At 47.6% G+C, this 25,201-nt stretch overlaps 1 protein-coding gene across 1 annotated transcript in view; it reads left to right on the forward strand.

The window, feature by feature from the left end:
• The first annotated feature begins 19,352 nt into the window (after positions 1 to 19,352).
• LOC139235557 (probable G-protein coupled receptor 139) overlaps positions 19,353 to 25,201 on the forward strand; it is a 71,644-nt gene continuing 65,795 nt past the window's right edge. The window contains exon 1 of the mRNA XM_070866611.1: positions 19,353 to 19,429. Coding sequence (XP_070722712.1) covers positions 19,353 to 19,429 — 77 coding nt within the window. The remainder of the gene's footprint in view (positions 19,430 to 25,201) is intronic.

Raw genomic sequence — 25,201 nt, forward strand, 5'->3', positions numbered from 1 at the left:
CCAGTGCTGGTCACCTTGCAACCACGTCTCTGTAATGCCTATCAGATTATACCCATTTGTATCAATTTGTGCCATCAACTCATCTATTTTGTTACGAATGCTTCGTGCATTTAGACAAAGTGCCTTTAAGTTTGTTTTACTGCACTTTTTTCCTGCTTGTTTCCTCTCTCCTTCAAACTCACTTTCTTTAATTTTGCTTTCTAATTCCAGCTTTACTCCCCTCCCAACAGAATCTATTTTCAGATTCCCATCCCCTTGCTAAGCTAGTTTAAACTCTCCCCAACCGCACTAGCAACCCCCACCCCCGTGAGGATATTGATACCGGCTCTGTTGAGATGCAACACGTCCGGCTTGTACCGGTCCCACCTCCCCCAGAAGCGGTCCCAATGCCTCAGGAAACTAAAGCCCTCCCTCCTGCACCATCTCTCCAGCCACGTATTCACCTGCTCTGTCCTCCTATTTCTGTACTCACTAGCTCGTGGCATTGGGAGTAATCCGGAGATTACTAGCTTTGAGGTCCTGCTTTTCAATCTCTCTCCTCGCTCCCTAAACTCTGCCTGCAGGACCTCACCCCTCTTTCTACCCGTGTCATTGGTCCCGATGTGGACCACAACCTCCGGCTGTTCACCCTCTCCCCCCAGAATGCCCTGCAGCAGCTCAGTGACATCCTTGACTCTGGCACCAGGGAGGCAACATACCATCCTGGAGTCACATCTGTGGCCGCAGAAACATCTGTCTGCTACCCTGACTATTGAATCCCCTACCACTATAGCTCTTCCATTCTTCTTCCTCCCCCCCGTACAGCTGAGACACCCGTGATGTTGTGAATGTGGCTCTGGCTCACTCCCCAGAGCCAGCATCGCCCTCAGCCGTACTCAGAACAGAGTTCCAGTTGGAGAGCGAGATGGACACAGGGAACTCCTGCACTACCTGCCTAGTCCTCCTCATCTGTCCAGGGGTCACCCAATCCCTATCTGCCTGCACATTCCTAAGCTGCGGGGTGACCACCTCGAGAAACGTGATATCCCCGTAGCTCTCAGTCTCATGGAGTCTCAGTGAATCCAGCTGCCGCTCAAGCTCCAAAACGCGGAGCTGGAGTTGGTGCAGCTGGAGACACCTCCTGCACATGTGGTCGTCCCGGCTGTGTGAAGCTCCCAGCATTTCCCACATGCCACAGGATGTGTAATCCACGGGACTGAGCTGTCCTATCATCCCTCAAGTTACACTCGCAACTATCAAGTAGAACTAAACTCTAAACCTTAGAGAAATACACCCAGCAACTACTCAGCAATCCGCTGATTTAACTAACCTTTATTTACAGACTAAATACTAACTTAACAGAGAAAAAAACCTTCATGGGACGAGAGGGAGGGGAACTAGTGAGTATCGAACTGAACCCAGTCAGAGTCAGCACCTTCAGGGGAGGGGAACCAGTGAGTGTAGAACTGATCCCAGCCAGAGTTAGTACCTTCAGGGGAGGGGAACCAGTGAGTGTAGAACTGAACCCAGCCAGAGTCAGTACCTTCAGGGGAGGGGAACCAGTGAGTGTAGAACTGAACCCAGCCAGAGTCAGTACGTTCAGGGGAGGGGAACCAGTGAGTGTCGAACTGAACCCAGCCAGAATTGGTGGTGAAAACTGGGAGTAGAGGAGAAACAGTTTAGAATTGTGTGTTGATTTGGATTTCAGCACAGCAGGAGGGACAATGTGTGGGACAGGGATTTTCAGCTTTGGAAGAACAAGAGAGGAAAGAATATTCCATGGAAAGTAGATGTGTCTATCCTGAATTTGTGTCTTGTACTGGCAGTGATAGTTTTTTTATCTCCTTTTACAGCGTATTAGAAGGGGAGATTTTCAGACAGTAAACACAAACCAAACATCGTGTCAAGATCTGACGAAGTCAATCCATTCATCAGGACCCGAATATCATCGGCCTTTGAAAGCGGAAGGAGAAATGTTTGTCTGTCCTGCCTGTGCGAAAATATTTCAAACATCAGTGTGACTGGAAAAGCACCGAGACACACACACCCGAGTGAGTGTTCCAGTGCACTGCCTGTGGAAAGAGCTTTAACCAGTTACACAGCCTGAAGAAACATCGCACCATTCAAAGCGGCGAGAAACTGTAAACGTGTTGTGTGTGTGGGCGAGGCTTCAACTGATCGTACAACCGGGAGAGTCACAAGGATACCCGCACCATGGAGAAACCGTGGGAGTGTGGGGACTGTGGGAAGGTATTTAGATCGCTTTCTGTGCTGGAAATTCATCGACGCATTCACACTGGGAAGAGGCCGTTCACCTGCACCATGTGTGGGAAGGGATTCACTGGGTCATCCCACCTGCTGACACATCAGCGAGTTCACAAGTGACTGCAGGGGTTGAAATCTGCTGTTAATGCTGCTGTTAATCACATTCTGACTGAACCATGTTCAATCTGATAGTTGGGGTGTGTTTCTGCTGATGTTATTAACTCTACAACTGGGCTGGACTTTAATATTCTGGATATATTGCTGATTGTGTTCTCAGGGCTGCTGTGTCAATTTAAGAAACGCTGTATGTTATCTTTTTCCCTGAATTTAGCGAATCTCAACAGAAATTCAGTTTGCAATAAAATTATGCATTTTTACTTTAATCCTACATTGATATTTGGTACAAAATCTCCAATAGTGTCAAACATTCCACTGAATATAATCTCCAATTAGAAAGAGCTTGCTGACAATGCTTACTGACTTGTACATTACACACAGTGGCCCCTCCATTATCCACGAGAAAGAAGGGGAATGGGAATTGGTGCGGAATCAGTGTCCCCAAATGTTGCCCCTCCTGTCTGGTGTAACAATCGCCTCGGCACAGGAATGGAGACAAGTCCAGACCAAAACTGTGCGCAGTACTCCAGGTGTGGTCTTACCAACGCCCTGTACAGTTGTAGCAGGACTTCTCCACATTTAAACTCCATCCCCCTTGCAATAAAGACCAGCATTCCATTTGCCTTCCTGATTATTTGCTGTACCGGCATGCTAACCTTTTGAGTTTCTTGTACAAGAACCCCCAGATCCCTCTGTACTGCAGCATTTTGTAACAGTCTCCATTTAAATAATTAGTGTTTTTACTTTTCCTATCAAAGAGGATAACCTGACGTTTTACCACATTATAGTCCAGCTGCCAGATTTTTCCCCACTCACTGAGCCTGTCTATATCCTTTTGTAGATTTGTTGCACCCTCCTCACAAGTTGCTTTCCCACCTATCTTTGTATCAGCAAATTTGGCTGCGTTACTCTCAGTCCCTTCATCCAAGTCATTAATATAAATTGTAAATAGTTGAGGCCCCAGCACTGATCCCTGTGTCACCCCACTAGTTACAGTTTGGCAAATCTTAAAATGACCCATTTATCCTGACTTTCTGTTTTATGTTAGTTAGCCAATCCTCTATCCATGCTAATATATTACCCCCACCTCCGTGAGCTCTTAGCTTCCGCAGTAATCTTTTGTGTGGCAACTTATCAAATGCTTTCTGGAAATCCACATATACGACATCAACTGGCTCTACTTCATCCACTCTGCTCGTTACATCCTCAAACAACTCCAGCAAATTTGTCAAACATGATTTCCCTTTCATAAAACCATGCTGACTCTGCTTGACTGCAATATGATTTTCTAAATGTCCTGCTCCTACTTCCTTAATGATGGACTCCAGTATTTTCCCAATGACAGATGGTAGACTAACTGGTCTACAGTTCCCTGCTCTCTGTCTCACTCCTTTCTTCAACAGGGATGTTACATTTGCTGTTTTCCAGTCGGCTTGGACCTCTCCAGAATTCAGGGAATATTGGTAGATTACAACCAGTGCATCCACTATCTCTGCAGCCACTTCTCTGAAGACCCTGGGATGCATGTCATCAGATCCAGGGGACTTGTCCACCTTTAGTCCCATTAGTTTGCTGAGTACTTTATCTCTAGTGATAGTGACTGTTTTAAGTTCCCACCCACCCTACAATAGCTCCTTGAATAACAACTGTTGGGATGTTTTTAGTGTCCTCTACCGTGAAGACAGATACAAAATATGTGTTCAAAATCTCTGCCATTTCCATGTTTCCCATTATTAATTGTCCAGTCCCATCCTCGAAGGGACCAGCATTTACTTTAGATACTCGTTTTCTTTTTACATCCCTGTAGAAGCTCTTGCTGTCTGTTTTTATATTTCTTGCAGTTTGCTCTGATCTGCTTTCTTCTCCGTCTTTATCATTTTTTTAGTCGTCCTTTGCTGGTTTCTAAAAATTTCCCAATCCTCTGGCCTTCCACTGTCCTGCACAACATTGTATGCTTTTTTTTCAATTTGATACCATCCTTTACTTCCTTAGTTAGCCAGGGATGGTTCATCCATCTCTTAGTATCTTTATTTCTCACTTGAATAAATCTTTGCTGAGATTATGAAATGTCTCCTTAAATGTTTGCCACTGCGTTTCTACAGTCTTACCCTTGAACATATTTTCCCAGTCCACTTGGTGTCAGTGACAAGGGTTGGTTTATATCACATGGGAGGAGATTGGTGTCAGTGACTGTGGGGTTGGGTCAACCTTCTTTGACCTGACCAAGGCCTTTGACACTGTCAACCGTGAGGGATTATGGAGTGTACTCTTCAAATTCAGCTGTCCTCAAAAATTTTCACCATCCTCCACTTGCTTGGTGATAACATGCAAGCTGTGATCCTGAGCAATGGATCCACCACAGACCCAATTCATGTACGGACCGGGGTGAAGCAAGGCTGTGTCACTGCACCCACACTCTTCTCGATCTTCCTTGCTGCATTGCTACATCTCACCGTCAGTAAGCTTCCCGCTGGAGTGGAGATAATCTACAGAATAAATGGGAAACTGTTCCACCTCCATCACCTTCAGACCAGATCCAAGGTCGTGCCATCCTCTGTCATCGAATTACAGTATGCAGATGATGCTTGTGTCTGCGCTCACTCAGAGGACGAGCTCCAAACCATCGTCAACACATTCACCATAGTGTCTGAGAGCATAGGCCTGACACTAAACATCTCCGAAAAACAAAGGTGCTCTATCAAACTAGCCCCGCCACACAGCACTGCCCTTCCAAGGAACCACGGGTGGCTCAGCTGCACAGGGGGGAGGGACAAAGAATAAAATAGCTGTAGTAATAGGGGATTCTGTAGTAGGAGAACAGAGAGGCGTTTCTGCGGCCGCAGACGTGACTCCAGAATGGTGTGGTGCCAAGCTCAAGGATGTGACAGAGCAGACACAGGGAATTCTGGGGGGGTGGGGAGAGGGTAAACAGCTAGAGGTCATGGACCATATCAGGACCAGCACCATAGATAGAAAGAGGGATGAGGTCCTACAGGCAAAATTTAGGGAGCTAGGAAGAAAATTAAAGAGTAGGACCTCAAAGGTAGTAATCTCCAGATCACTACCAGTGCCACGTGCTAATGCGTACAAGAATAGAAGGACAGAGAGAATGAACACGTGGCTGGAGAGTTGGTGTAGGAGGGAGGGCTTTAAATTCTTGAGGGATTGGGACCACTTCTGGGGGAGATGGGACCTGTACAAACCGGACGGGTTGCACCTCAACAGTGCCAGGACCAATATCCTCGCGGGAAGCTTTGCTAGTGCTGTTGGGGAGAGTTTAAACTAGCTTGGCAGGGGGATGGGCACCTGAGAACACATTCAAAAGGGAAGGAAGTAAAGCAGAAATTGGATAGCATGAATTTAGAAAGCAAATCTGTAAAACAGAGGAAACAAGGAGGTCTTCCTGTGCTAAATGGTATATACTTTAATGCAAGGAGTGTAGCGAGTAAGCCAGATGAGCTAAGAGCACAGGTAGATACTTGGGAGTATGACATTATAGCCATTACAGAGACATGGCTTAAAGAGGGGCAGGTTTGGCAGATCCATATTCCTGGTTACAGGATTTTTTGACAAGACAGAGAGGGGGGTAAAAAGGGTGTCACAGTATTGATTAAATAAACTATTACAGCGGTGAGGAGGGATATTTTGGAGAGATCATCAAATAAGGCCATATGGGTCGAATTTAAAAATAAAAAAGGGGCAATCGCACTGCTGGCTGTGTATTATAGACCCCCAAACAGAGGGAGGGAGATAGAGGAATAAATATGTCGGCAAATTGCTGTGAAGTCCAAAAACGATAGGGCAGTAATAGTCGGGGATTTTAACTATCCTAATATTGATTGGGAAAAATTTAGTGTGAAGGGTATAGAGGGTGCGGAATTCTTAAACTGCATTCAAGAGAACTTGTCAGAGGGGGCGGTTTTGGATTTCGTTTTGGGGAATGAAGCTGGGCAGGTTGAAGGGGTATTAGTGGGAGAGCACTTAGGTGCCAGTGACCATAATTCAGTCAGATTCAAGTTAGTTATGGATAAGGACAAGGATAGGCCTCGAATAAAAGTCCCAAATTGTGGAAAAGCTAACTTTGCTAAGTTGAGGGGTGATTTGGCCACAGTGGACTGGAAATTGTTTAACAGGGGTTGACACATACTTACCCGATGGGCCGACTCAGGATCCACCCCTCAAGCACCGCGATTGATTGCAGAACATGCTGCTCCCTGGGCCCTCCGGCCTCTGAGCTCTCTTCCTGTTGGTTCCCAGGGCAATCAATCACCACTCGCCAACATTACACTGACAGATTAAGTTGAGATGCTCGGAGGAAGAAATAAAATGAGGCCGTGAATCTGAGTTAAGAAATAAAATTAGAAAAGCATGATTAAATGAATGAGGAGAGGCAATATAAACTAAAGAGTACAATCCTAAAGGGGATGCATGAACAGTGAGATCTGCGGGTATATGTGCACAAATCGCTGAAGGTGGCAGGACAGGTTGAGAAAGCAGTTACAAATGCTTACTGGATCCTGGGCATCACAGAGTACAAAAGCAAGGAAGTTATGATGAACCATTGTAAAACTCTGGTTCGGCCTCAACTGGATCATTGTGTCCAATTCTGGGCACCGCACATTAGGATGTGAAGGCCTTCGAGAGGGTGCAGAAAATATTGACAAGAATGATTCATGAGATGAGGGACTTCGGTTACGTGGATTGACTGGAGAAGCTGGAGTTGTTCTCCTGGGAGCAGAGAAGGTTGAGAGGAGAATTGATAGAGGTGTTCAAATTCATGAGGGGTCCGGACAGAGTAGATAGAGAGATACTGTTCCCATTGGTGGAGGGGTCGAGAACCAGAGGAGACAGATTTAAGGTGATTGGTAGATGAACCAAAAGCAACATAAGAAAAATCTATTTTATGCAGCGAGTGTTTAAGATCCGGAAAGCACGGCCTGAAAGGCTGGTGGAGACAGACTCAATCACAGCTTTCAAAAGGAAGGTGGATAAGTATCTGAAAGAAAACATTTGCAGGGGGAAAGGGCGGGGCAGTGGGACTAGCTGTGAGCCGGCAAGGGCTCGACGGGCCGAATGGCCTTCCGTGCTGTAACCATTCTTTGATTGTGTGAGCAGAACCACTCTGTTCCCTGACTCAATCTAAAGCCTTCCTGATTGTGAGCACCTCTGTTAAAACTGTCTATCTCCGCCTTAAATAAATTCAATGACCCAGCCTCCACAGCTTTCTGGGCAGAGATTTCTGCAGATTTACAGCACTCAAGAGAAGAAATTCCTCCTCATCTCAGTTTTAAATGGGCGGCCCCTTCTTTTAAGACAATGTCCCCTAGTAATCGGTTTCTCCATGTGGAAACATCCTCTCTGCATCCACCTTGTCGAGCCCCCTCCTTATCTTATAAATTTCAATAAGATCACCCCTCTTTCTTCTAAACTCCAATGTGTACAGGCCCAACCTACTTAACCTATCCTCATAAGTCAACCCCTTCATCTCCAAAATCAACTTGCATTCACTGGTTCCACTCTGTCCCTTCCCCTGAAGGTGCTGACTCTGGCTGGGTTCAGTTCTACACTCACTGGTTCCCCTCCCCTGAAGGTACTGACTCTGGCTGGGTTCAGTTCTACACTCACTGGTTCCCCTCCCCTGAAGGTACTGACTCTGGCTGGGTTCAGTTCTACACTCACTGGTTTCCCTCCCCTGAAGGTACTGACTCTGGCTGGGTTCAGTTCTACACTCACTGGTTCTCCTCCCTTGAAGGTGCTGACTCTGGCTGGGTTCAGTTCTACACTCACTGACTCCCCTCCCCTGAAGTTCCTGACTCTGGCTGGGTTCAGTTCTACACTCACTGGTTCCCCTCCCCTGAAGTTGCTGACTCTGGCTGGGTTCAGTTCTACACTCACTGGTTCCCCTCCCCTGAAGGTGCTGACTCTGGCTGGGTTCAGTTCTACACTCACTGGTTCCCCTCCCCTGAAGGTGCTGACTCTGGCTGGGTTCAGTTCTACACTCACTGGTTCCCCTCCCCTGAAGGTACTGACTCTGGCTGGGTTCAGTTCTACACTCACTGGTTCCCCTACCCTGAAGGTACTGACTCTGGCTGGGTTCAGTTTCAGACACTGACATCATTCGCATTGTTCCTGCAGCAAAATGGCCGCGCATGCGCTATGGTACTCACTGAATGAAGAAGGCGGAGCGCTGAAGCTGCCTTCCTGTACGAAGATGGCCGCCGTTAGCCTGGGCCTGTGACCGGGAGAAAACCCCGAAGCTGCAACCGCCGATATTCCGTTGATTATTCCGGGCTTGCGGCGAGCACCGGTTGTTTATGAAGCCTCCCCAGCTCCTGGCTGGTCCATTACTCCCCTCCGTCCCGCTGAAAAGGACACTTCTGAGGAGCCTGTCCAAAACACATCTTGTCCGCCATTACAGGTGTCGCGCATGCTCCAAACACAGCCAGGGTCCGCGCCTGCGCACTGACCTCCGTTAAACTTGGTGCGGCACATTCTCCCCCGCGGGGCATGCTGGATACATAAGACCATGAGAAATAGGAGCAGGAGTGGGCCACCCGGACCCCTGAGCCTGCTCTCCATTCAATAACATTTGACTGGACAGTCGAGGGGGAGCGTCACTCTATCTCACCCGTGCTGTACCTGCCCTGAGAGTCTTTGATGGGACAGTGTACAGGGAGATTAACTCTATCTAACCAATGCAGTACCTAACCTGGGAGAGTTTGGGACAGGCTGGAGGGAGATTTAATCTTTATGTAACCCGTGCTGTACCTGCCTTTGAATGTCTGGTGAGACCATGTAGAGGGACCTTTACTCTGCATCTAACCTGCGTTGCAAGTTCCCTGGAAATAGTTGATGGGACAATGTGTATTTAATTGTGTATTTCACCTGTGTTGTCCTGCCATGGGAGTGTTTGATAGGTCAGCTTACAGGGTGCTTTAAATTGTGACTAACCCTTGCTGTACCTGACCTGGGATTCTTTAGGACAGTGCAGGAGGAGCTTTACTCTGTATGTAACCCGTGCTGTATCTGCCGTTGGACTGTGTAGAGAGAGATTTACTCTGTATTTAAATGGTGCTGTACTTCACCTCAGAGTGTTTGATGGGACAGTGTAGGGGGAGCTTTACTCTGTATCTAACCCGTGATGTACCTGCCCTAGTTGTGTTTGATGGGGCAATGTAGACGAAGCTTTACTTTGAATCTGAGTGGGGATAAATGGGCCATTTTACAGTTGGCAAACAGTGATTAGTGGGGTGCTACAGTGATCGGTGCTCAGTCCTCAACTATTTACAATCTATATTAATGACTTGGATGAAGGGACCGAGTGTAATGTAGTAACGATTGCTGATGATCCAAAGATGGATTGGAAAACAGATAAGATAATGAGAGGGCTCGACAAGGTGAATGCAGAGAAGATATTTGTACTCATAGGGGAAACTAAAATTCGGGGACCCAGTCTCAGAATAAGAGGTCGCTCATTCAAAACTGAGATGAGGAGAAATTTCTTCTCTCAAGGGTTATAAATCTATGGAATTTCTGCCTTAGAGAGCTGGGTCATTGAATATATTAAAGGCAGAGATAGACAGATTTTTGAGCGACAAGAGAATAAGGTGTATGGGGAGCAGGCAGGAAAGTAGAGCTGAACTCAAGATCAATCAGCCATAATCTTATTAAATGGCGGAGCAGTCTCGAGGGGCAAGTGGCCTACTCGTGCTCCTATTTATTATATTATCATCGACCCTGTTCTATCCTTCCCTGGGAGTGTGTGATGGGACAATGTAGACGGAGCTTTACTCTGTATCTAACGTGTGCTGTACCTGCCTCAGAATTTTTGTTGGGGTATTGTAGAGGGAGAGATTACTCTGTATTTATCGCATGCTGTACCTGCCCTCGGAGTGTGTGATGGGACATTGTAGACGGAGCTTTATTCTGTATCTAACCCCGTATTGTACCTGCCCTTGGAATGTCTGGTGGGACAGTGTCGAGGGAGCTTTACTCAGTATCTAAGCAAGGCAAGTCTCTCATTCCTTAGATAAGGAGACCATAACTGTGCACAGTGCTCCAAGTGTGGTCTCATCAAGGCTATGTACAATTGTAGAGAGAGATTAGAGAGAGAATTACACTGTATCTAAATTATGCTGTACCTGCCCTTGGAATGTTTATTTGGACAGTGCAGAGGGAGCTTTACTTATTATCTAACCAATGCAGTACCTGCCCTGGGAATGTCCGGTGGAACAGTATAGAGGGATACTTAGTCTATATCTAATCCATGCTGTACTTGCCCTGGGATGGTTGGGACAGAGTAGTGGGAGATGCACCCCATGTCTAACCCCGTGCTGTACCTGCCCTGGGAGTGTTTGATGTTACAGTGCAGAGCGAGATTTACTTTGTATCTAACCCCGTGCTGTACCTACCCTGGTGCTGTTTGATGGAACAGTGTAGAGGGAGCTTTTCTCTGTATCTAACCCATGTTGTACCTTCCCTGGGAGTGTTTGGGATATTGTAGACTGAGATTTAATCTGTATCAACCCTAGTAGTGTTTGGGACAAGATGGAGTGAGATTTACTCTGTATCTAACCCCTGCATTATTGGTCGTCCTGACATCAGTCGCAGCAAAAATGCTGAAATCTACTATTAAGCACGTTGTAAGTACTAACAGGATTGGGCAGAATCAGCACGGATTTATTTAGGGAAATTGTACTTGACAAATCTGTTCGCATTTTTGAGGCTTTAACTAGCAGGATAGATCAGGGCGAACCACTGGACGTGGTGTATTTAGATTTACAGAAGGCATTCGATGAGGTGCCACACAAGAGGTTATAAAATAAAATTAGGGTTCATGGGATTGAAGGTAATATACGAGCAAGGATTAAGGATTGGTTAACGGATAGAAAACAGAGAGTAGGAATAAACGGGTGATTTCTGGGTTGGCAGGCTGTAACTGGTGGGGTGATGCAAGGATCGGTGCTTGGGCCCCAGCTATTCACAATCTATATCAATAATTTGGATGAGGGGACCAAATGTAATATATCGAAGTTTGCTGAGGTTGCAAAACTAGTTGGCAATGTAATTTGTGAGGAGGATGAAAATAGGTTTCAAGGGGATATATACAGGCTCAGTGAGTGGGCAAGAACATGGTAAATGGAATATAATGTGAAGAAATGTTAAGTTAGACACTGACAGTAAAAATAGAAAGGCAGAGTATTGTTTTTTTAATTGTGAGATTGGGAAACATTGTGTTCAGAGGGACCTGGGTGTTCTTGTACACAAATCGCCAAAAGTTAATATGCAGGTGCAGCAAGCAATTTAGAAAGCAAATGGTATATTGGCCTTTATTACAATGAGATTTGAATATTTACGTCTTATTGCAATTATACAGGGCCCTGGTGAGACCACACCAGGAGTATTGTGTACTGTTTCGTTCTCCTTACCTAAGGAAAGATAAACTAGCTGTAGAGGGAGTGCAATGAAGATTCACCAGACTGATTCCTGGGATGGGGGGATTGTCTTATGAGAGATTGAACAGACTCGGCCTACATTCTCCAGCGTTTAGAAGAATGAGAGGTGAGAGGCGACACCCACAGTCCATGAACACATTTTTAAAAAGGGATGTGCGGTGTTTAACTTTGATAAAGGACGCCAGCCAAATTATTAGAGACACTCCCTGTCCTTCAGGACATGTGTTCAGGGGAGAAGCTGATGGTTTTATCTGATCATCTTTGGGTTAAATGTTGTGCTCATCGAGCTGAGCACCTCGTGCCAGCATCAAACACTCTCCAGTCGGGCACAGCTCGGGTTATATACAGAGTGAACTCATCGGTCGCTCCCCGGCATAGATACTGAGGGACAGGCAGTGTCCGGGACACTGACATTTCTCACTCAATAAGGTATAAATTGATCCTGTACTTCTCCCCATTAATCCTGCGCTCCACACGGCTCGAATCCTGCTCCTGTTCCCTTCCTGTAACAGCACTGCGATCAACCCAGCCCATAATGAGCAGGGCTCAGGGAGGGTGGTTGCTCGGCGCTGCAGTGATGTCATAAAGCAGGGCCATTCAGGCCAGCTGGTCGTCTCCTTGCCCTTTAAAGGTGGAGAGCTGGGACATCCTGTCTCCATACACAAACCACTGTTCATACTGAGAATCCCCGGGGAAGGCCCAAGGCCCAAGGCCCAGAGTGTGGAACACAACCAAAGGGGAAAGAGGAGGAGAGAAGGAGAGGTAAATCAAGGAGTGAGGACTGAGAGCCACCAAGCTTCAGTTTTAAAGCCTGGAGACTTCAGGAGGGATCAGTGAGTTCTGTAGTTTCAGGATCCAGGGAGAGAACATGGAGCAGATGGGGAGACTGGTGTGGATTCCAGCACAGTGAGGATGTAGTGGGAGGGAGATTGTGACGGGCCGTGTATTAAGGGTGCAGGAGGGACAAGAGAGGAAAGGTCAGAGGAGCAATTACTGCAGCCGTGTCCATCAATAGTGAGAGAGAGAAGGTGGGGGTCAGTGTGTGCCCTGGACAGGCCGGGAAACTATTTGTTTGCTGTGACCAGCTTTCCTTCTGTCACAAATAGCGTCCTGTAGCCCAGTGACACAAACAGCCAATTAAACTCCAGCCAATGTCCTTTGGTCGGTTGAGGTCTCCCTTTGTGAAACACGGCTGTTGTTAAAGCTTCTCATTCTGACTCGCTCACAGTGAGACAGTATCCACTGTCCCTTTTATTCCATGGGCTTCATCTTTGCTGGTATTGGTAACACGCCCGGTATCACTAAACACAAAACCCAGTCTGTCAATCACTTTCAGCTACTGGACTTAGCGTGTGCCCCACAGCATCTCTCTCACCTTCGATGTGTGAATAGGGCATCACACCTGCAAAGCTTGTTTAAGTTTGTATCCACGGAGCAAATTTATTTGAGAAAAGACTGTAGGAAGATGAGACACATTTCAGGTGCCAATGTGCTGCTGGTTTGCCCGGCATTTTGCCTGCCATGAGAAATAACTGAACATTTCTCCCAGTGTAACCTTTGCTGTAATGAAATGTGTCTTTTAATAAGCCTCATGTCCTTGCTCATGTCTGCTGCAATTGTGTAGAAAGAGGATGTGTGAAGTGATGGTGTTTGTATGGAGATGTGAAACGAGGAAATGGTATTGGCGTGTGGCAGTGACACAGCCTTGTGGTCACAGGCAGAACCATGCACCGATATCCTTGTCGTTATGGTTTGAGCAGGGTCAGTTCATGAATGCTCAAGCTAAGAGGTGCCAGGGATCGGGAGCAGCGGCAGTAAATAAAATCTAAATGCAAATTCCGATGTAGTTTATCTTCATTTATTCCTATTATAATAGCTTTTGCTGAATGTGGCCTATGCCAAGTGCCAGGATATTGGATCAGGCCCACCACAGAAAATGAGTTTGACATCTTGAGGTCGATAATGTCAACCGGATTCCGCCATCCACCAACCGAACAACTTCTTCACAAACTCAAGCTAGTTTGTAAGATGTGACCATGTTTACCAGAATCCATGTTCAGTATCTGTAATGGCCCCTTCCCTTTCCCCATGATGGAAAACAACAGCTCTCAGGATCCCTTCTAGCACCTTCCTGGTGATCAAGGTCACGTTGATGGGCCTTCAGTTCCTGAGCTCTGACTTGTGGCCAATTTGGAAAATGGGAACTACATGTGCTATCTTCCAATCTCAAGGAACAACCCATGACTCTACTGAGCTGTTGGAGATATGGGCAAGTGGCTGACAGAGCACCCGTCCCATCTCTTTAAACATCCTTGGGTGGATATCATCCGCACCTTACACCGTCAAGATTAACCCGCACGGTGACTTTGCTGACTGTGAAGAGAGATGAGAAAGACCAAAGTGCCATTTGCCCCTCTCAGTGTGACCCTGAAGGACTGTGTCGAGGCTGAAGTTCTCCCCCATACGATCTTCCCCCAGATTGTCCTCACTGAGCTCCAGCCAGGTGATGCTAAACACACGGGTGGGAAAGACAAAAATCTACAGCAATGTGTTGAAAGCAACACGAATTTATTTGTCTATATCCCAAATATTAAACTCCAGTCCAGTTACCAGAGTTATTAACATCAGCGGAAACAAACCCCAACTGTCAGAATGAACATGGTTCAGTCGGGATGTGATTAACAGCAGCAATAACAGCAGATACCAACCCCTGCAGTCACTTGTGAACTTGCTGGTGTATCAGTAGGTGCAATGACTGAATGAATCCCTTCCCACACTCCGGGTGGAGTAGCGGCGAGAGATCAGGGCTGAGAGATTGGGGCCCACAAGAGGCGAGAGTTTGGGGTGGAGAGATTGTGGCCTACGAGAGGCACGAATTCGGGGCCCGGAAGAGGCAAGGGCCCAGGGACAGCATGGGCCAGACCACACTGTGATCTATGGGCATTAGGATTATGTGCACCAGGTCTGTGCAGCAGAGCTTGGTCTCCAGTCGTCTTGTTTAACACTTGCCACTGGACCAAGACCTCGCTCTGTCCAGCCCGTGTGGTGGCTGGCGTACAACGGACACACACATTAAAAGAATGCATGCACAGGCATCTCCCACCCTTCAATATGTAGTTCGGGACCTGGAATATCAGATCTCATATTGAAACATCTGTGAACTCATCCCTTTTTGGTGTGGAAGTGGGTCATCCTCGATTCAACAGACAGTCTAATACTATACTGCACAGGAGGCCAGGGATTGCCTTCCGCATCCAGCACCCACCCTGATACAGAGCGACTGGGAACTGCTGGGCCTGCTGTATAAATGCAACCAGTTGTTTTCATGGTTTGGGTGAGGCGCTGCCCCCGGTGTTTACTGGGGCCGAGCCCGGTTCTCTGACTCGGGGCGGGGGAGGGGGCCACACTCGGTGTTGCCCGGGGCCTGAGGGCCGCACTCGGTGCTGCCCGGGGCCTGAGAGCAGCACTCGGTGTTGCCTGGGGCCTGAGAGCCACACTCGCTGTTGCCCGCGACCTGAGGGCCACACTTGGTGTTGTCTGGGGCCTGAGAGCCGCACTCGGTGTTGCCCGGGACCTGAGAGCCGCACTCGGTTTTGCCCGGGGCCTGAGAGCAGCACTCGGTGTTGCCTGGGGCCTGAGAGCCACACTCGCTGTTGCCCGCGACCTGAGGGCCACACTTGGTGTTGTCTGGGGCCTGAGAGCCGCACTCGGTGTTGCCCGGGGCCTGAGGGCCGCACTCGGTGTTGCCCTGCGCCGTGCTCGCTCCGCTCTGTCCCTGGGAGCCTCTCCGCACAGGGAGGTGCTCTCTGGGAACCAGTCCTTCACACGCGTTGCCTCCCTGCTGATGGAGATTGGGTGTATTCCCCCGGGCGGAGCACTCTGGGTACAATCATTCGCTATTGTCAGGGAGTGGTACAGCACAGAAGGCCATGCGACCCATCGTGTCTGTGCCAGTTCTTCAGTGGAGCTGTTCAATGAGTCTCACTGCTCTCCTCTTTACCGATAGCTCGGTATATTCTTCCCGGCAAGTATTTATCCAATTCCCTTTTAAAAGTTACGATTGAATCTGCTTCCACCACCCTTTCGGATAGTGCATTCTGGATCATAACAATTCGCTGGGTAACAAATGATCCCACATTTCACCTCTCGTTATTTTGCCAATCATCGGAAGTCTGACTCCTCTGGTTACCTTCCCTAATGCCGCTGGAAAGAATTTCCATATTTACTCTTTCTTCTAAATCATTCATAATTTTGTACATCTCTGTCAAATCTCCTTTTACCATTTTTTGCTCTCTGGAGAAAACTTCACCAGGCTCTCCACATCACGGAAGTCCCACATCCCTGGCACCGCTACTTCCGCACCTTCTCTAAAAGCTTGGCATCATTCCGAAAGTTTGGAGCCCAAACTTGAACACAATTCTCCAGCTGAGGCCGAACCAGTTTTTTTATAAAGGTTTGGCAAACTAAACATCAAATGCTGATATTTCTCTGATGGGGTTTAAAGGGCGAGGTCTATCCAGTCAGTTGGATGTGTCAATGAGACTGCGATCTGAAATAAGCGCATTTGGAGTGGAGAGCCAGGGACATGCTGTGTAACTGGGCGCAAACAGTCCTGCACTCCCCCCACATCACTTGTTTCCCATTTGCCATGAAAGGAACGTGATAGTTGCAAAAATTCATTTGATTTGATTTCAAATAGTTTAGTATAGAAATTGAATTATGTTTCTATGATTTTTTTGCCTCAACTCAGGTTCAAGGCCTCAATTTTTCGCTTCGACTGTGTACTGTCACAGGATTCCAATTCTGCGACTGTACATTGCAATTCCAACCCTGGGACTGTATATTGGGATTCTAACCCTGGGAGTGTATGTGGGCATTCTAACCCTGGGGGAGAGTACATAGGGATTCTAACCCTGGCACTGTACATGGGGATTCTAACCCTGGGACTGTACATGGGGATTCTAACCCTGGGACTGTACATGGGGATTCTAACCCTGGGACTGTACATGGGGATTCTAACCCTGAGAGAGTACATGGGGATTCTAAACCTGGCACTGTACATGGGGATTCTAAGTCTGGCCCTGTACATGGGGATTCTAAACCTGGCACTGTAAATGGGGATTCAAAACCTGGCACTGTACACGGGGATTCTAACCATGGAACTGTATATCGTGTCCAGGCATTCAGGCCCCTATGGAGCCGACCAGGCCTCTACTTCCCCGCAGTGCTCCAGGTGTGGTCTAGCCAGGGCTTTGTGCAGCTGCAGAAGGCTGGCAGTGCCCATGGAATAGTATCAAGGGAGGTAGCTTAGTCGTGACTTTCATTTTAAACTTTAAATCAACTTGGGAAACTTATAAATAACTTGGGAAAACTTTTTTAAAACTCCAGAAGAAACATTTAAAACTTCTGAAAAAACTTTTAACCAACATGGAAGAACTTTCAGGAATTCTTTTCTTTAAAATTTTTTTTATTGAGGAATTGAATACAGTACCCCAATCTAACGAGAAAATAGTTTGGTGTGTTTTATTAGCATCATTTTCAGTCATTTGAAACCAGATTAGACACGACGATGCCTGGCAAGCAGGTGTGCCTCCGACCAGGTGACCTGGACGTCAGCCTCCCGTCTCCCCCCAGAGGCGAGATTTCATCCCTCCATTTATGTATTTATTTGTCTATATCCCAAATATTAAACTCCAGTCCAGTTACAGGAGTTATCATCAGCAGAAACAAACTCCAATTGTCAGAATGTACATGGTTCAGTCAGGATGTGATTAACAGCAGATTCCACCCCTGCAGTCAGTTGTGAACTCGCTGGTGTGCCAGCAGGGTGGATGACTGTGTGAATCCCTTCCCACACTCAGAGCAGGTGAACGGCCTCTCCCCAGTGTGAACTCGCTGGTGTCTCAGCAGGCCGGATGACCGAAAGAATCCTTTCCCACACTCAGAGCAGGTGAATGGCCTCTCCCAAGTGTGAACTCGCTGGTGTGCCAGCAGGTCAGATGACTGAAAGAATCCCTTCCCACACACGGAGCAGGTGAATGGCCTCTCCCCAGTGTGAATGCGTCGATGAATTTCCAGTTCTGATGGCGACCTGAATCCCTTCCCACAGTCCCCACATTTCCACGGTTTCTCCATGGTGCAAGTATCCTTGTGACTGTCCATGGTTGGATGATCAGTTGAAGCCTCGCCCACACACACAACATGTTTACAGTTTCTCAGCGCTGTGAATGGTGCGATGTTTCTTCAAGCTGTGTAACTGGTTAAAGCTCTTTCCACAGGCAGTGCACTGGAACACTCACTCGGGTGTGTGTGTGTCTCGGTGCTTTTCCAGTTACATTGATATTTAAAATATTGTCCCACAGGCAGGACAGACAAATATTTCTCGTTCCGCTTTCAAAGACCGATGATATTCAGGTCCTGATGAATCGATTGATTCTGTCAGATCTTGACGCGATGTTTGGTTTCTGTTTCCTGTCTGAAAATCTCCCCTTCTAATATGCTGTAAAAGGAAATAACAAAACTCATCACTGTCAGTGCAAGACACAAATTCAGGATAGACACATCTCGGGGCCAGGTTTCGACAGGAGTTGCTCCGATTGTTTTGGAGTATCCAATAAATCACAATTCTCCACGTTTAGTTTGTTCCACTTTCAGTCAGTTAGTTCAGTTTCTTTTTCCAGCCACTGACGCCCGTTTTGGCCAGTTAAGCAAGTTTAGACAGCGAAACGTTACTCAAAACTAATTTAGGCCTGAGTCAGTGCTCACTTTTGTACGCTCTGAAAAACCTTGTGGAGACTTTAGAAATCAGGCGCCGGTAGCCAGAGATGGCGGGTGGGGGAGGGGTTGTGGAGGGAAGGGAAGTTCGAGGATTTTCCAAAGCATTAAATACTTCACTTTTAAAAATAAAGAACCATCATCAATAATAAATGATCAATAACTCAATCAATGAATAACATTTAAAAATAAATTAAAAATCAATCAATAAATAAAAAAATAAAAGTTGCTACCTCACCTACTGCAGCACCTATCCGTTCAGGAGCACTGCGAGCCCTCCAGCAGCACACACAGCCCTGCCTGCCTCCTTACATTTTCAAGGTTGAAGAGTTCAGGCGGGGCGTGCCACTGGGGAAGAGTTTGGGCAGGGCCCGCCACCGGGAAAGAGTTTGGGTGGGGCCCGCCGCCGGGGAGGTGGTCGGGTGGGGACCCGTCGGAGAGATGGTCAGACGGCCCCATCACGGAGCTGGTGTTTGGGCGGGCCGACAGGGAGGCCTTGACGTAAGAGCAGTGGCAGTGATGCGAGGCCCGAGGACAGGCAGCGGCGAGGTGAGGGACGGTGAGGCAAGGCGAGGGGCGGCAAGGCGAGGCTCAGGCAGGCAGGCTACTCGGCCCGGGCTAGGGGAAGTGAACATCGCGTCGTTCCTTCGGCCAGTAATAGGATCGCCCACAGCCACGACACGCTGGGAGGGCCAGGAGCTACTGTGTACACACGCAGACCCCACTGCACACACAGGCAGCTGCCGACACTCTTTTTGGCGCATGGCTGTAGCTCCGCCCCCCGCTGCTTCTCTTGTGCTCAGCCCAAAGCAGGCCAGATCACCGTGGAGAATCCCGAGGTAAGTATAAGGCTCACTTTTCCTTCGAGAAAGTCGGCGGACCTCTCGGAGGTGCACCGTTTTATGGGTCAGTCGAAACTTGGCCTCCTAGTTTCCATGGAACATTCTGACCTCTCTTGTTCTTACAAAGCTGTAAATCCCTGTCCCACACATTGTCTCTCCTGCTGTGCTGAAATCCAAATCAACACACAATTCTAAACTGTTTCTCCTCCACTCCCAGTTTTCACCACCAATTCTGACTGGGTTCAGAAATACACTCACTGGTACACTTCCTTCTCCTATAGGAGTGGACTCTGGCTGGGTTCAGTTCTACACTCACTGGTTCCCCTCCCCTGAAGGTGCTGACTCTGGCTGGGTTCAGTTCTACACTCACTGGTTCCCCTCCCTCTCCTCCCCTGAAGGTACTGACTCTGGCTGGGTTCAGTTCTACACTCACTGGTTCCCCTCCCCTGAAGGTACTGACTCTGGCTGGGTTCAGTTCTACACTCACTGGTTCCCCTCCCCTGAAGGTACTGACTCTGGCTGGGTTCAGTTCTACACTCACTGGTTCCCCTCCCTCTCCTCCCATGAAGGTGCTGACTCTGGCTGGGTTCAGTTCTACATTCACCAGTTTCTCTCCAATATATGTCCCATGTGCCCGATCTCCATGTGTGAACCTCGACAGTGAGTGTCGACAGGCTATTCCACTGTCCTCACCTGAGGCCTCACACATGCATTTCCCAGCAGGATCACTGGACCCTCCTCACAATGGCTCAGTTTCTAAACAATAAGGTGATAAGTGGTTATGGGGAGCGGGCAGGGAACAGAAGAACATAAGAAATAGGAGCAGGAGTAGGCTATAGCGCCCCTCGAGCCTGCTCCGCCATTCAATAAGATCATGACTGATCTGATCATGGACTCAGCTCCACTTACCGGCCTGCTCCCCATAATCTCTTATCGTTTAAGAAACTGTCGATTTCTGTCTTAATTTTATTCAATGTCCCAGCTTCCACAGCTCTCTGAGGCAGCAAATTGCACAGATTTACAACCGTTTGATAGAAGAAATTTCTCCTCATCTCTGTTTTAAATGGGCGGCCCCATATTCGAAGATTATGCCCTCTAGTTCTAGTCTCACCTATCAGTAGAAACATCCTCTCTGCATCCACCTTGTCAAAACCCCTCATAATCTTATACATTTCGATAAGATTACCTCTCATTCTTCTGAATTCCAATGAGTAGAGGCCCAACCGACTCAACCTCATAGGTCAATCCCGTCATCCCCGGAATCAACCTAGTGAACCTTCTCTGAACTGCCTCCAAAGCAAGTATATCCTTTCGTAAATATGGAAATCAAAACTGCACGCAGTAGTCCAGCTGTGGCCTCACCAATACCTTATATAGCTGTAGCAAGACTTCCCTGCTTGTATACTCCATCCCCTTTGCAATAAAAGCCAAGATACCATTGGCGTTCCTGATCACTTGCTGTACCTGCATACTATTCTTTTGTGTTTCATGCAGAAGTACCTCCAGGTCCCGCTGTACTGCAGCACTTCGCAATCTTTCTCCATTTAAATAATAACTTGTTCTTTGATTTTTTTTCTGCCAAAGTACATGACCTCACACTTTCCAACATTATACTCCATCTGACAAATTTTTCCCCACTCACTTAGCCTGTTTATGTCCTTTTGCAGATTTTTTGTGTGCTCACACATTGCTTTTCCTCCCATCTTTGTATCGTCAGCAAACCTGGCTACGTTACACTCAGTCCCTTCTTCCACGTCGTTAATATTGATTGTAAATAGTTGGGGTCCCAGCACTGATCCCTGCGGCACCCCACGAGTTACGAGTTGCCAACCCGAGAATGAACCATTTATCCCGACTCTCTGTTTTCTGTCAGTTAGCCAATCCTCAATCCATGCTAATATATTGCCTCCAACCTCCTCAACATTTCCTCATTAGTCCATCCCCTCATCTCCAGAATCAACCTCGTAAACCTTCTCTGAATTGCCTCCCCTCTCCACCGCTGAAGATGCTGAATCTATCTGGTTTCAGTTATGCACTCACTGGTTCCCCTGCCCTGAAGGTGCTAACTCTGGCTGGGATCCATTTTGCACTCACTGGTACCCCTCCCTCCCATCTGCCACTCCCCTTAGGGTGCTGACTCTTGCTGGGTTCAGATATAGACTCTCTGGTTCCCCTCTCATTCCCTGAAGGTGTAGAATCTGGCTGCGATCAGTTCGACAATCACTCATTTCCCTCCCACCCATCTCTCTCCTCCCCTGAAGGTACTGACTCTGGCTGGGTTCAATTCCACACTCACTGGTTCCTCTCCGCTGAAGGTACTGACTCTGGCTGGGTTCAGTTCTACACTCACTGGTTCCTCTCCCCTGAAGGTACTGACTCTGGCTGGGTTCAGTTCTACACTCACTGGTTCCCCTCCCCTGAAGGTACTGACTCTGGCTGGGTTCAGTTCTACACTCACTGGTTCCCCTCCCCTGAAGGTACTGACTCTGGCTGGGTTCAGTTCAACACTCACTGGTTCCCCTCCCTCTCCTCCCATGAAGGTGCTGACTCTGGCTGGGTTCAGTTCTACATTCACCAGTTTCTCTCCAATATATGTCCCATGTGCCCGATCTCCACGTGTGAACCTCGACAGTGAGTGTCGACAGGCTATTCCACTGTCCTCACCTGAGGCCTCACACATGCATTTCCCAGCAGGATCACTGGACCCTCCTCACAATGGCTCAGTTTCTAAACAATAAGGTGATAAGTGGTTATGGGGAGCGGGCAGGGAACAGAAGAACATAAGAAATAGGAGCAGGAGTAGGCTATAGCGCCCCTCGAGCCTGCTCCGCCATTCAATAAGATCATGACTGATCTGATCATGGACTCAGCTCCACTTACCGGCCTGCTCCCCATAATCTCTTATCGTTTAAGAAACTGTCGATTTCTGTCTTAATTTTATTCAATGTCCCAGCTTCCACAGCTCTCTGAGGCAGCAAATTGCACAGATTTACAACCGTTTGATAGAAGAAATTTCTCTTCATCTCTGTTTTAAATGGGCGGCCCCATATTCGAAGATTATGCCCTCTAGTTCTAGTCTCACCTATCAGTAGAAACATCCTCTCTTCATCCACCTTGTCAAAACCCCTCATAATCTTATACATTTCGATAAGATTACCTCTCATTCTTCTGAATTCCAATGAGTAGAGGCCCAACCGACTCAACCTCATAGGTCAACCCCGTCATCCCCGGAATCAACCTAGTGAACCTTCTCTGAACTGCCTCCAAAGCAAGTATATCCTTACCTAAATATGGAAATCAAAACTGCACGCAGTAGTCCAGCTGTGGCCTCACCAATACCTTATATAGCTGTAGCAAGACTTCCCTGCTTGTATACTCCATCCCCTTTGCAATAAAAGCCAAGATACCATTGGCGTTCCTGATCACTTGCTGTACCTGCATACTATTCTTTTGTGTTTCATGCAGAAGTACCTCCAGGTCCCGCTGTACTGCAGCACTTCGCAATATTTCTCCATTTAAATAATAACTTGTTCTTTGATTTTTTTTTCTGCCAAAGTACATGACCTCACACTTTCCAACATTATACTCCATCTGACAAATTTTTCCCCACTCACTTAGCCTGTTTATGTCCTTTTGCAGATTTTTTGTGTGCTCACACATTGCTTTTCCTCCCATCTTTGTATCGTCAGCAAACCTGGCTACGTTACACTCAGTCCCTTCTTCCACGTCGTTAATATTGATTGTAAATAGTTGGGGTCCCAGCACTGATCCCTGCGGCACCCCACGAGTTACGAGTTGCCAACCCGAGAATGAACCATTTATCCCGACTCTCTGTTTTCTGTCAGTTAGCCAATCCTCAATCCATGCTAATATATTGCCTCCAACCTCCTCAACATTTCCTCATTAGTCCATCCCCTCATCTCCAGAATCAACCTCGTAAACCTTCTCTGAACTGCCTCCCCTCTCCACCGCTGAAGATGCTGAATCTATCTGGTTTCATTTATGCACTCACTGGTTCCCCTGCCCTGAAGGTGCTAACTCTGGCTGGGATCCATTTTGCACTCACTGGTACCCCTCCCTCCCATCTGCCACTCCCCTTAGGGTGCTGACTCTTGCTGGGTTCAGATATAGACTCTCTGGTTCCCCTCTCATTCCCTGAAGGTGTAGAATCTGGCTGCGATCAGTTCGACAATCACTCATTTCCCTCCCACCCATCTCTCTCCTCCCCTGAAGGTACTGACTCTGGCTGGGTTCAATTCCACACTCACTGGTTCCTCTCCGCTGAAGGTACTGACTCTGGCTGGGTTCAGTTCTACACTCACTGGTTCCTCTCCCCTGAAGGTACTGACTCTGGCTGGGTTCAGTTCTACACTCACTGGTTCCCCTCCCCTGAAGGTACTGACTCTGGCTGGGTTCAGTTCTACACTCACTGGTTCCCCTCCCCTGAAGGTACTGACTCTGGCTGGGTTCAGTTCAACACTCACTGGTTCCCCTCCCTCTCCTCCCATGAAGGTGCTGACTCTGGCTGGGTTCAGTTCTACATTCACCAGTTTCTCTCCAATATATGTCCCATGTGCCCGATCTCCACGTGTGAACCTCGACAGTGAGTGTCGACAGGCTATTCCACTGTCCTCACCTGAGGCCTCACACATGCATTTCCCAGCAGGATCACTGGACCCTCCTCACAATGGCTCAGTTTCTAAACAATAAGGTGATAAGTGGTTATGGGGAGCGGGCAGGGAACAGAAGAACATAAGAAATAGGAGCAGGAGTAGGCTATAGCGCCCCTCGAGCCTGCTCCGCCATTCAATAAGATCATGACTGATCTGATCATGGACTCAGCTCCACTTACCGGCCTGCTCCCCATAATCTCTTATCGTTTAAGAAACTGTCGATTTCTGTCTTAATTTTATTCAATGTCCCAGCTTCCACAGCTCTCTGAGGCAGCAAATTGCACAGATTTACAACCGTTTGATAGAAGAAATTTCTCTTCATCTCTGTTTTAAATGGGCGGCCCCATATTCGAAGATTATGCCCTCTAGTTCTAGTCTCACCTATCAGTAGAAACATCCTCTCTTCATCCACCTTGTCAAAACCCCTCATAATCTTATACATTTCGATAAGATTACCTCTCATTCTTCTGAATTCCAATGAGTAGAGGCCCAACCGACTCAACCTCATAGGTCAACCCCGTCATCCCCGGAATCAACCTAGTGAACCTTCTCTGAACTGCCTCCAAAGCAAGTATATCCTTACCTAAATATGGAAATCAAAACTGCACGCAGTAGTCCAGCTGTGGCCTCACCAATACCTTATATAGCTGTAGCAAGACTTCCCTGCTTGTATACTCCATCCCCTTTGCAATAAAAGCCAAGATACCATTGGCGTTCCTGATCACTTGCTGTACCTGCATACTATTCTTTTGTGTTTCATGCAGAAGTACCTCCAGGTCCCGCTGTACTGCAGCACTTCGCAATATTTCTCCATTTAAATAATAACTTGTTCTTTGATTTTTTTTTCTGCCAAAGTACATGACCTCACACTTTCCAACATTATACTCCATCTGACAAATTTTTCCCCACTCACTTAGCCTGTTTATGTCCTTTTGCAGATTTTTTGTGTGCTCACACATTGCTTTTCCTCCCATCTTTGTATCGTCAGCAAACCTGGCTACGTTACACTCAGTCCCTTCTTCCACGTCGTTAATATTGATTGTAAATAGTTGGGGTCCCAGCACTGATCCCTGCGGCACCCCACGAGTTACGAGTT

This window comes from Pristiophorus japonicus, chromosome 23 (genome assembly GCF_044704955.1).
Source record: "Pristiophorus japonicus isolate sPriJap1 chromosome 23, sPriJap1.hap1, whole genome shotgun sequence".
Classification (NCBI taxonomy): domain Eukaryota; kingdom Metazoa; phylum Chordata; class Chondrichthyes; family Pristiophoridae; genus Pristiophorus; species Pristiophorus japonicus.